This window comes from Mustela nigripes, chromosome 1, assembly GCF_022355385.1.
Source record: "Mustela nigripes isolate SB6536 chromosome 1, MUSNIG.SB6536, whole genome shotgun sequence".
Classification (NCBI taxonomy): Eukaryota; Metazoa; Chordata; class Mammalia; order Carnivora; family Mustelidae; genus Mustela; species Mustela nigripes.
In genome coordinates, this window is record NC_081557.1 from 7868429 (window position 1) to 7879807 (window position 11379).

Below are 11379 nucleotides of genomic sequence, written 5' to 3' on the forward strand. Positions count from 1 at the left end.
CCTCCCGGAAGGGAGCCCCTCCTCGTGGCCCCTCCTTGGCAACGCCCCTAGCGACGGGATCCCCCCGGGCGCAGTCACCTGTGGGGCTCGCAGTCAGGTGCGGCTGCCGCCCCGCCCACCCTCCAGCCGCACTCCTGCTGGTCTCCATCTTCTCGTTGCCCGACGTTCCCGACGGCAAGAGCCTCCCGGAGGCAATTCAGGTTTCTTTGCACTGGAGTTCGAAGCGCGGATTGTGTTACCGAGATGAGTGGGAAGGTGAGGTTAAAATCACCGGAGGCAGCGGTGCTGCTGCGGACCCCGGAACTCCTGGCACCGCCTGCAGTGGGGAGAGCCTGGCGGAGGATCGTGCTAACGTGGGAGCCCCAGGGCATCACCGCCCGGTTCCACGGGGTCTCGCTTCTGAGCGGACGTCGGTGTCCTGTTCCGGCGGGGAGAACGTCCCTTACGGTCAAGGCCAAAGTCTTGGAACCTAACTTTGGACTCCGTGCCTCTCTGGTTAGGAGAAAAGCAGAGTCCCCCCTCCTCTTTTTGAGTTGATAAAAATGGAAAACATTAGTGGTTGTCAGAAGTTAAGGGAAGGGTTGGGAGGCCGGAGGGGAGTGGTTGTGATTGTAAAAAGGATGCAGGAGCGATGGAAATGGAGATGTTCTAGAAATGGTGGAAATGGAAATGTTCTAGATTTTATTTTTAAGTAATCTCTACGCCCAATGTGGGGTTCAGACTCACAACCAGAGATTCAGAGACTCTACCCCCAAGACAGGTATTGAACTCTCCACCTGGAGATCAGGAGTTGCATGGTCTACCTACTGAGCCAACCAGGTGCCCCTGAAATGTTCTATATCCTGACAGTGTACGAATACTCTGGTATGTGCTGTCCAGTAGTTTTGCGGGATTTAGCAATGGCGGAAACTGGGTAAAGAGCACTCAGGATGTCTCTGTGTAGCCTATTAAAACTGCCTGTGAATTGGGGCACCTGGGTGGCTCAGTCGGTTGGGTGGCTGCCTTCCGCTCAGGTCATGATCCGAAGGGTCCTGGAATCGAGTCCCACATTGAGCTCCTTGCTCAGCGGGGAGCCTGCTTCTCCCTCTCCCTCTGCCTGCCTCTCTGTCTTCTTGTACTATCTGTCAGATCAATAAATAAAATCTTTTTTTAAAATTGCCTGTGAATTACCCAAAAATAAGTTTAGGAGCAGCAAGGGCGGGGTGCCTGGCTGGCTTAATCTGTAGAACGTGCAGCTCTTGATTTTGGGGTCGTGAGCTCAAGCCCCATATTGGGGATAGAGTTTACTTTAAAAAAAAAAAAAAAAAGCGGCAGGTCTTAGATGCTAAAGATGCTATTGTTTAGAGAAATTAGTTTGTGGCTCAGTTTCCCAACTTCTTCGTGACATTTCAGCAGTGTCTGAGCGCCGGGAGGAGGCTGTGCCTGAGTCCCAAGCAGACCCCTCAGACTCCCCGCTGGCTGTGCAGGAGTGGAATATGACCGAATGTTCTCATGAGCTACACCCAGTCCTGGGGTAGGTGCAGCCAGATTTGTATTCCAGCAGCATTGCAAACTACTATTTATTGGATCATTGAGCCTTGGGTTTGCTTCAGAGCTCAAGAAAGCAAAGTGTCCACCCTGTTTGGACCGGTGCTTACCTAACTCTTCATTCCTTTTCCCCATTTTGACACCGAAATCTGGAACTGCCAGTGAGCTCTCCAGTTAGCAGAACTGGTATTCCCCAAGGAGGAGCTAAGAGAGTTGATGACAGCCACATGATTTCTATTTGGCTTTTCAAAATCTTGAAAACGAAAACTACGTTAAGACCACTCCGCCTCTACACCTTCATATTTTGACTAGGGCATCCGTGGGGCAGACAGGGACATGAGGGAGCTGGGGTTGGGACTAACGGCGAGGGCAGGAAACAGCTGCTCTGACAAGTGAGAAGGAGTGCGGAGTTGTGACCCGGTGCTAGAGCCCAGCCAGGCTGCCAACACCAAGTAAACACCTCCCTCCCCGGGGGTGGGTGTCAGGCTTAAAAAACAGACCTGGGCGGCTCAGTCAGTTAAGCCTCTGCCTGTGGCCTGGGTGGTGATCCCAGGGTCCTGGGATCGAATCCCACTTGGGGTTCCTTGCTCAGCAGGGAGCCTGCTTCTCTCTCCCTGCCTGCTGCTCTCCCTGTATGTGCGCGCTGTCTCTCTGACAAATGCGTGGATTAAAAATAAATAAATAAATAAATAAAAACCCCAGACTTGTCTCTTCAGTATACAAATGGACCTGTAGGGCGCCTGGGTGGCTCAGTGGGTTAAGCCGCTGCCTTCGGCTCAGGTTATGATCTCAGGGTCCTGGGATCGAGTCCCGCATAGGGCTCTCTGCTCAGCAGGGAGCCTGCTTCTCTCTCTCTCTCTCTCTCTGCCTGCCTCTCCATCTACTTGTGATTTCTCTCTGTCAAATAAATAAATAAAATCTTTAAAAAAAAAAAAAAAAAAAAACAAATGGACCTGTAAACAAGGGTCCTCTCAACCTGCTGCCCAGCCCTATCCCTCTTAGGCAGAATGGTTTGGAGGGGCACCTGGCTGGCTCAGTTGGTGGAGGGTAAGATTCTTTTTTTTTTTTTTTTTTTTTTAAAGATTTTATTTATTTATTTGACAGAGATCACAAGTAGGCAGAGAGGCAGGCAAAGAGAGAGGAAGGGAAGCAGGCCCCCTGCTGAGCAGAGAGCCCGATGCGGGACTCGATCCCAGGACCCTGAGATCATGACCCGAGCCGAAGGCAGCGGCTTAACCCACGGAGCCACCCAGGCACCCGGAGGGTAAGATTCTTAATCTCAGGGTGTAGAGGGTTTGAGCCCCACACTGGGTGTAATGATTATTAAAAAATAAAATCTTGGGGCGCCTGGGTGGCGCAGTAGCTTAAAGCCTCTGCCTTCAGCTCAGGTCATGATTCCAGAGTTGGGATCCAGCCCCGCATCAGGCTGTCTGCTCAGCAGGGAGCCTTCTTCCCCATCTCTCTCTGCCTGCCTCTCTGCCTACTCATGTTCTCGGTCTGTCAAATAAATAAATAAAATCTTTAAAATAAAATAAAATCTTAAAAAAAAAAGGACACCTGAGTGGCTCAGTCAGTTAAGTGTCTGCCTTCAGCTCACGTCACAATCGTGGGCCCTTGGGATCGAACCCCACATTTGGGCTCTGTGCTCAGTGGTGAGTCGGCTTTTCCCTCTGCCTCTGCTCCTCCCCCCTGCTCATACTCTTTCTTGCTCTCTCTCAAAAAAATAAAATCTTAAAAAAAAAAATTAAAATATTTAAAAAATAAAGGGGGGGGTAGGAAATGGCCAGAGGGAGGTTTTGGCTCTCAAATCGAGCCCAGGATGGCTAACTTTCACCCTGATCTTCTGTATGCTGATTTATGTGGCAGTTAATAACTGTTCTCTTACCCTCATTCTGCCTCTTCTATTACTTTTACCATTTTAGGGTTTTGATTCCCTATCCCAAAGCATCTAGAATCCCACTGCACATGCGCAGGGGTCATTGTGGAGCTCTGGGCATATATCTCTCCCTCCCCATTTGCCTCTCAGAAATGGAGCAGCGCCGCCGGCCATGACTAAATTTTGCAACAAAACAGGCAGCGCTGGCACTTGGGTTCCGACTGCTGTTGAAAACAGTCACAAAGGTGACAAGCAGCAGAGGACTTTATTTTCCACTGCACAGACACGACAGGTGCCTCTTCAGAGCCCCGCGGGCACCCCCCACTTCCATGTCTCATGGGCGCTATCAGGGGCACAGAGAGGAGACTCCGTACCAGGACCCAGACTAAAAGCTCAGCCCCAGAGACAGAGTTTACGAACAGCACAGAGGCTGTAGGAGACAGCTTTGCAGAAGAAAACCTTCAGGGTGGGCCGAAGATGAGGGCTTGGTGGCCCTTCCCAGGGCCAGCTTGGGAGTCGGGCATCTGTTGGAATGGGGGGACCCGGACCCCAGGTGGACCGTGGCAGCTCTCGCCCCAGGAACCCATGATGGTCCAAAGGCAGCCCGCTCCAAAGTCATGGTCTAGGAAGGCCTTGGTGCAGAGGCCGGGCCAGCGAGGCTGGGCAGGGGCTGTAGTTTCAGGCGGCTGGCTGGGCGAACACTCGCTGGCAGGATTCAGACCACCTAAGGCAAAAAGCAAGCAGAGGACGGGTGGAGATGGCAAAGAGAAAGCCCCCCACTGCCCTCCTCCCACACCCACAATAACCCTCACTCCTCACTGGGGCAAACCCCTCCAGTAATGCCTCACATCCCTGAGCACCTCTGTCCGTTCAGGATCCGATGCCCCAGAGCCGGCCCCTCCCCAGAGCTCCTCATAGCCCGAGAAGGCTGCAAGAGCTTCCCTGTTGCTGCCGTAAGAAATCACCACCAATTTAGTGGCTAAAAATGACACGAATGTTTAACTTCACATAAAGTTCCTGAGGTCAGAGCTCTGGTATGGGTCTCAGCAGATGGAAGTCAAGGAATCTGCAGGTGGCGTTTCCTTCTGGAAGCTCTGAGAACCTGTTTCTACTCAGGCAGTCAGAGCCAGTTCCCTGCGCCTGTACGACTGAGGTCCCCTGTTCTTGCTGGCTGTAACTTGAGGGCTGTCCCCAGCTCCCAGAGGCCACTGCATCTCTGAACTCATGACCCACTTTCACTGTCTTCAAAGCCAACCACCATGGGCAGAGTCCTTCTGGGGGGCATCTCTTGAGATATCCACCATCTGCTGTTCTTCTTGTCCCACTTAAGGACTCCTGTGGTCACACTGGGCCTGCGGGATCATCTCCCATTTCAACAAGCTTACCAGGAATCACATCTGTCAAGTCCCAAGATGAGGACACGGACATCTCTGAAGGGGCATTATTCTGCCCGCCACATTGCTGTTCCTTTACAATCATGAAAACAGGCTCAGAGAGGCCAGATGACTTGCTCAAGGTCATATAAGAAATGGCCAAGCCAGGCCTCAAACCCAGGCCTGCTGACTCTCAATACACTTTTCTTGACTTTCTAGCATCTACGAGGGCAGCCTCCCTCAGCCCCGCGTGCCTTCCAGGGCAGACACCTACACCTCCAGGCTCGGGATCTAACACACACCCACACCGACTGATTAAATGCTATTTGGGAGCACAAGGAGTCTTGTTTTCTCGGCAGGGAATGGACCCAGGGCCCCAATTTGGTTAGGAACAGTGAAAGGTGGCCAGATGTCAGACCTGCTGGCCGCACTGAACACCAAGGGGAGGATGAGGTTCAAGCGTGACAGGTGATTTGCACCCCACACTCTCCTCCAGCCCCACGTCTGCTGCAGGACTCAGCCTGCGGAGGAACAGGAACCAGAGTTGCTGAAGGGCTCGCTGAGGACCTTCTCAGACGCAGACTCTGGAGGACGTGGCCCTGACCACTGGCTTCCCACCAACCTGAGCAGTGGCTTGAGATGCACAGCTTTGGGCTGAAGTTGTCGCTCCGCGTTCCACAGGCACAAAAATGGGGGGACACCCGGTAGGAAGTCTTGGCAGGCCGTGCGGTTACCATAGAAACGCTCTTCTGGTGTCACATCGTTTTGCAGCAGCTTCATGGCCTCTTCTGTGCCCACAACAAACCCGAGCCAACCAAGACCCAAGTAGCTCGGAACCCTCTGCTCAGGAAGCGTGACCAGGAAAGCCTCCCAGAGTGAGGCGTGAGACGGAAGCCCCCCAGTTGTTCTGGAGGGGATCGCCATCCCCGCCCAGACAAGGGCTCCTGAGGTCCCCGTGGGTGACCGTGGACGCCCCGCGCTCAGCTAATGGATCGTCCCCTTCCCTGGTCAGTGGCCCAATACGCACAACCTCTGGGCCCTCTAACTCCAGACAACAAAGTCTGGTTTGTGTGGAGGGAAAGCCTTTTAGGAAGCAGGCAACCAACTCCCCACCCCTCAGGGAAGCAAGCATGGGCAGGAGTCGGGTGCTGGGTCCCGAGGGCGACACTCGGGCTCGTGAGCATCAGAGACCGAACGAAAAGGCCAGGAAAGACTAGGCCGAGTGAGGGGGGGGGGGGGCAGGAGCCACACTCAGCTTCTGTTAGCAGATGCCAGGACACACAAGCCCCTCGGAAGAAGGGTCGGGGGGCTGTGTGCGGGCACCCGGGGCCTAAAGTCAGCCACACACTCACGCCTCAGATCCACAGGAGACACTGAACCTGTCTGTTGAGTCACTCAGCGCACCCCAACAGAGCTGCGGCGGCCTCCACAGGTCTGAGCGCTCTTTCCAGACGCGTGCAGTCTTTATTCCGGCTCAGTGTGGAGCGCTTCCCAGGCCCCATCCCAGCAGGGAGACACCCACAGCCAGCACAGGGTCACCGAGGAAGGGCGTTGGGAATGGAGGAGCGGCAGAGGCCCCAAGCCGAGAAAGGGAAGAGACAGGGAAGCAGGCAGGGAACGAGGAAGCCAGTCAGCCCACGGGCATTTGTGGACAAGGGACTAAAAGGCGCCTTGGGGCTGACATGAAAAAGCAAGATACGACGCAACGCCTCCATCTACGAAGGACAAGCAGCTCCAGAGAAATGGCTGGAGCCTCTGGCCAGGAGCAAAGCGGAGGCTGGCCCCACGCGCAGGGCTTCCAGCCGCAGGGCCGGCCCCGGGGAGCAGGGCAGACACACAGATGGACGCACAGCACCGCCTTGAGCTTGGCACAAGCAAGAGAGCCAGAGGGGACAAGCAAGGCGGGCTGCCCCGTGACAACAGGAGCATGTGTCCTCCCCAGAAGCCAGAAAGCACTCAAACACAGGAAAGCAGGCAAAGGAAGCAGCACTCCCAGACAGCAGGAACGGCTGAGCACGCAGGACCTACCACAGGACCGCCGGCCAGCAGGGACAGCCGGCTGGCCGGGCCTCCTTCTCCACACCCCCGCCCAGCAGCAGCCTCAGCTGAAGTGTGGAGGCAGGAGCCCAGGCCAACCACACACTGAGTTTCGGAAGCAAGGTTTAAGTAGACTTTATTGTCACAAGGAGGGCCCTACCCAGAAGGGCCTCAAATCGATATACGTGGTCCCAGGATGTCACCATGGAGAAATGGAAAGGTCATGATTGAGGAAGAGGTCACTGTAATTGAAGGACATGATCCGGCCAGAAATGCAGCAGACATGATCAGGAGAGGCCGGGGTGGTCAGGTCACAGGGTGAGGGACAGGACAGCCCCCGTCACTCCCGCTTCTTGTAGCTCTCCAGATGCGACAGCACCCAACCCGATGGCAGGAGGCAACACAGGAAGCAGGCGGTGAGCCCAACAGCGACATCCTACAGAGCACAAGAAAGAAGGAACCCGCAGAATAAGGACTCCCCCAGGCTTCCCGTAGTCTGAGCAGTCTTCCCAGGCAGCAGAAAGCCCCTTTTAGGGGCGCCTGGGTGGCTCAGTTGTTAAGCATCTGCCTTCGGCTCAGGTCATGATCCCAGCATCGTGGGACCAAGCCCCATAGCGGGCTCCCTCTCCGACTCCCCCATACTTGTGTTCCCTCACTCGTTATTTCTGTCATAAATAAATAAAATCTTTAAATAAATAAATAAATAAAGCCCCTTTCAGGGAGTCAGGATTCCGGCTCCAGAGGAGGGACACAGCAGATCCAAGGCCTACTCTAGGCCTTGAGGTAAAGGGTCCGATATGGGGGTGGGGAGCAGCCTGGGTTAGGATCCACAGAACAATCAATCCACCATGAGATGATAAAGTGAAGGGACAGAAACAAGGATTTAAAGCTGTTTGGTTGGGGCGCCTGGGTGGCTCAGTGGGTTAAGCCGCTGCCTTTGGCTCAGGTCATGATCTCAGGGTCCTGGGATCGAGTCCCGCATCGGGCTCTCTGCTCAGCAGGGAGCCTGCTTCCCTCTCTCTCTCTACCTGCCTCTCCATCTACTTGTGATCTCTCTCTGTCAAATAAATAAATAAAATCTTTTTTAAATAAATAAATAAATAAACCTGTTTGGTTTATTGGGATCCAGGAACCTTGCACAGGCTGATAAGGTAAAATGTACTTCCCCTTCTTTGCCTTAAAATAACCCCATCTCTTCTGGGTGCTTGGCTACCTCAGTCAGTGAAGCATGAAGTTCTTGATTTCAGGGTTAGAAGTTCAAGCCCCACACCAGGTGTAGAGATTACTTAAAAATAAAAAATAAAATCTTAAACAAAAAACCCCAAAAGAACCCCTCTCCTCCAATCTCCTTTCCAGGACTGCTATTCAACCTTTGAAGCTGGGGACAAAAGACTTTTCACAGCCACCTCCATATTCCCCACAGCAGTTAAGATCACAGCACAAGTTGGTGGTTAGACCTGAGTTCAAATTACTACTTTTGCTACTGGAGGTTTGACTTCTGACAACTGAAGACAGTGCTCCTAGATTTCCGATCCCTCAACCAGGAACTAGAAAGGATGGCCCTTTGTTCTCAGGGTCCCAGGGACGGGCGCAGCAGTCTTGCTAGTGCCCAGCACGCCCCAGGCGCTCAGCAGACGCCAGATGCAATTAGGGTCACTACTATTTCTTCAACCACAGAGCTCTTCGGCCTCTGATCCTCACAGGGGCCCGCCGCCTTGGATTCTCAAGACTGGCATTCAAGGTCGAGTTCCGCCGCGGAGGCAAATGCATAAAAGTGCCAAACAGGTGAAAGTCATTTAGGGTTAAACTCTCCCACATTTCTGGAAATTACCAAGACCCACCTTCCCTAATAATGAACAGCGGCAGCAACCATCATCGTCGCTGACAGTCATCAGGCTTAGAGAGAGGGCTAAGGGCTCGAGACTGCGCAGCGCGTTAAGCGACAGGAATGTGACTGGCAGGATCTGACCCGAGATCCTGGGGTTGACTGATCCCCGACTGTTGCCGGGCACTGTCCCTCTCGTTCACGCCCTCCAGACACGCCCGCGCCAGCACTGCCGCCCCCCGCTAGGCTGCGGTACCAGACCCGCCAGCCCCGAACTCGCCGCAGGACCCCAGTCTGGCCCGCTCCGTCTCCCGTGCCCTTCCCGCCCCACTCCTCACCATGGTCCCGAGCTCCTCCCGCGGCGGCTTGGAATGCATCTGGGCACGCTGCACCGGGAGCCTCCGGGTGAGACCCGTCAGGCCCCTCAGCAGCTGCACCGCGGGCAAAGACATAGCTGCACGGAACGACTACGGACAGCAGCCCGCAGTAGCCCAAGGTCGGGAAGTCAAAATGGCCGTGCGGGACGGAAATTCCGGCTGCGGGGAGGCCGGAAAAGAGCGGCCCGGAAGTCTCCCGGAAATGACACGGGGACACACCTCCCGCCCCGCCCCCGTCATTTTTTGGCGCGTTCCTCGAAAGAGCCAATCGACGCCATCCCACCACCGATGGGCGGGGCACGGAGGGGCGTTTCTTTCAGTCATGTTCCCCCCTCCAATGTCAGTTGAGTGACACCAGAACCACCCAATCACATACCCAGAAATGAGGCGGCATTCCTGACTCCTCCCTCCATTCATACTCTTAAATCCCTCTATTCAGAAATTCTCCTCCGCCAGGCCTCCGTTATTTCTGGCTGGACCCCCGACACCAACCTTGTAACTGAATTCTGTTACCCTTTCCGATTCCAGTCTCCATGCAGTGGCAACCGGTCTCTCATCCCCTTCCTTTTTTCCTTCCTGGCTCCCTCCCTTCTCATCTTTTTTAAATATATATATTTTAAGATTTTATTTATTTGACAGAGAGAGATCACAAGTAGGCAGAGAGGCAAGCAGAGAGAGAGGAGGAAGCAGGCTCCCCGCTGAGCAGAGAGCCCAATGCGCTGGGTTGGATCCCAGGAACCTGGGATCAGGACCTGAGACAAAGGCAGGGAGTTTAACCCACTGAGCCACCCAGGCGCCCCAGTTTGTTTTTTTTTTTTTTTTTTTTTTTTTTTTTACAGAGAGAGAGAGAGAGATCACAAGTAGGCAGGCGGGGTGGGGGGAAGCAGGCTCCCCGCTGAACAGAGAGCCCAACATGGGTCTCGATCCTAGGACCCTGAGACCATGAAGGCAGAGGCACCCCCCTTCTTTTTTAAACATAAATCTAACCAAGTCATACACTTACTTAAAAAACCTTCAGTAGCTCCCCACTGCTAGACAAAATCCCAATTCCTGGATATCAATGTCCAGCCTCATTTCTACTTACTCTACACCTTCCTCCTTGCTCTCTGATCCTCTCCACCCCCAAGCCTTTGCTTCTTTGTATCTTAAGTTCTACTTAGAACACTTTTCACTTAGCTAGCCTTCCTCTTTCAAGTCAACTCCTACTTCCATGACTCTACTTACTGATAGTTTATCATATGTTTTAGATTTTAGATTTCATTTATTTGACAGAGAGAGACCCCGCAAGAGAGGGAACACAAGCAGGGGGTGGGAGAGGGAGAAGCAGACTCCCCACAGAGTGGGAAGCCAGGTGTGGGACCCCGTCCCAGAACCCTGGGATCCCAACCCGAACTGAAGGCAGACGCTTAGCCACTGGGCCACCCAGGCGCCTCTATTTGCCATACATTTACTAGTCCCTACGTCTGCCAGGAACTGTTGCAGACAAGGTGGACAAGGACTCCTTTATCACAGAACTGACATTCCAGCGGGGAGAGACGGACAATAAACAAGCACTTAATGAGAAGCTATCCAAAGTGCTCTGATGTGTTAGGAAGTGGCAGGGAGGGTGGCACTGCATCAGGAAGCCTGTGCCACCTTTGTGCCCAGCAGCCCCTATTAAGCACTACCCACAGAGTCAGTCTCTGTCCTTAGATTGGGGGCCACAAAAGCAGAACATGTGTCTGGTTTGCCACTGTTCCCAAAGAGGCTGGCACACGTCACGAGGGAATTGCTATTATTTCAAATTTAATTTTTGATTTTTTTTTTAACAAATGCGGAAATAAGCTTAGAGACCTGGGTGATCTGATCTGCTCAAGATAACACAGCTACAGGCTGCCTCGCCAGGATTCCAGGGCAGGTCTATCTGCTCCAAAACCCATGCTTTTAATGGTCACATAAGCTACTGCAGAGGGAGTTTCCAGAAGTTCCAGTTTGGACATCATGGGCAATGGCATCAGAGACTCTGGCAGGGGGTGGAGATGGGGTAGGGTGAGATGGCAAGATGAGGCAGGGAAACTGAGGGCTCCATTTTATTTTTATTTATTTATTAATTTTTATTTGACAGAGAGAGAGAGAGAGATCACAAGTAGGCAGAGAGAGAGGAGGGGAAGCAGGCTCCCTGCTGAGCAGAGCTGGATTCCAGGACCCAGAGATAATGACCTGAGCTGAAGGCAGAGGTTCAACCCACTGAGCCACCCAGGTGCCCCTTATTTTATTTTTAATTAATTACCTCTATTTTTTACAAGGGACTTTATTTTATTTATTTAAGAGGAGAGTGACAGATGGGGGCACCTGGGTGGCTCAGTGGGTTAAAGCCTCTGCCTT

General features: G+C 53.3%; 1 protein-coding gene across 1 annotated transcript; it reads right to left on the reverse strand.

The window, feature by feature from the left end:
- Nucleotides 1-6932: 6932 nt before the first annotated feature.
- Nucleotides 6933-9174, reverse strand: LOC132019648 (cytochrome c oxidase subunit 8A, mitochondrial). Its single transcript, XM_059403033.1, has 2 exons — nt 8977-9174; nt 6933-7249 (listed from the first exon to the last, which is right to left on the reverse strand). The coding sequence occupies exons 1-2, from the start codon at nt 9088-9090 to the stop codon at nt 7154-7156; spliced, it is 210 nt and encodes a 69-aa protein (XP_059259016.1). The 5' UTR covers nt 9091-9174; the 3' UTR covers nt 6933-7153.
- Nucleotides 9175-11379: the final 2205 nt, after the last annotated feature.

What these genes read in the sequence shown, in the direction of transcription:
- LOC132019648 (XM_059403033.1), bottom strand. Translation starts at nt 9,090, where the DNA reads ATGTCTTTGCCCGCGGTGCAGCTGCTGAGGGGCCTGACGGGTCTCACC. An exon ending in GGGAGGAGCTCGGGACCATG is followed by an intron (nt 7,250 to 8,976) that starts GTGAGGAGTGGG and finishes TGTGCTCTGTAG; the next exon opens with GATGTCGCTGTTGGGCTCAC.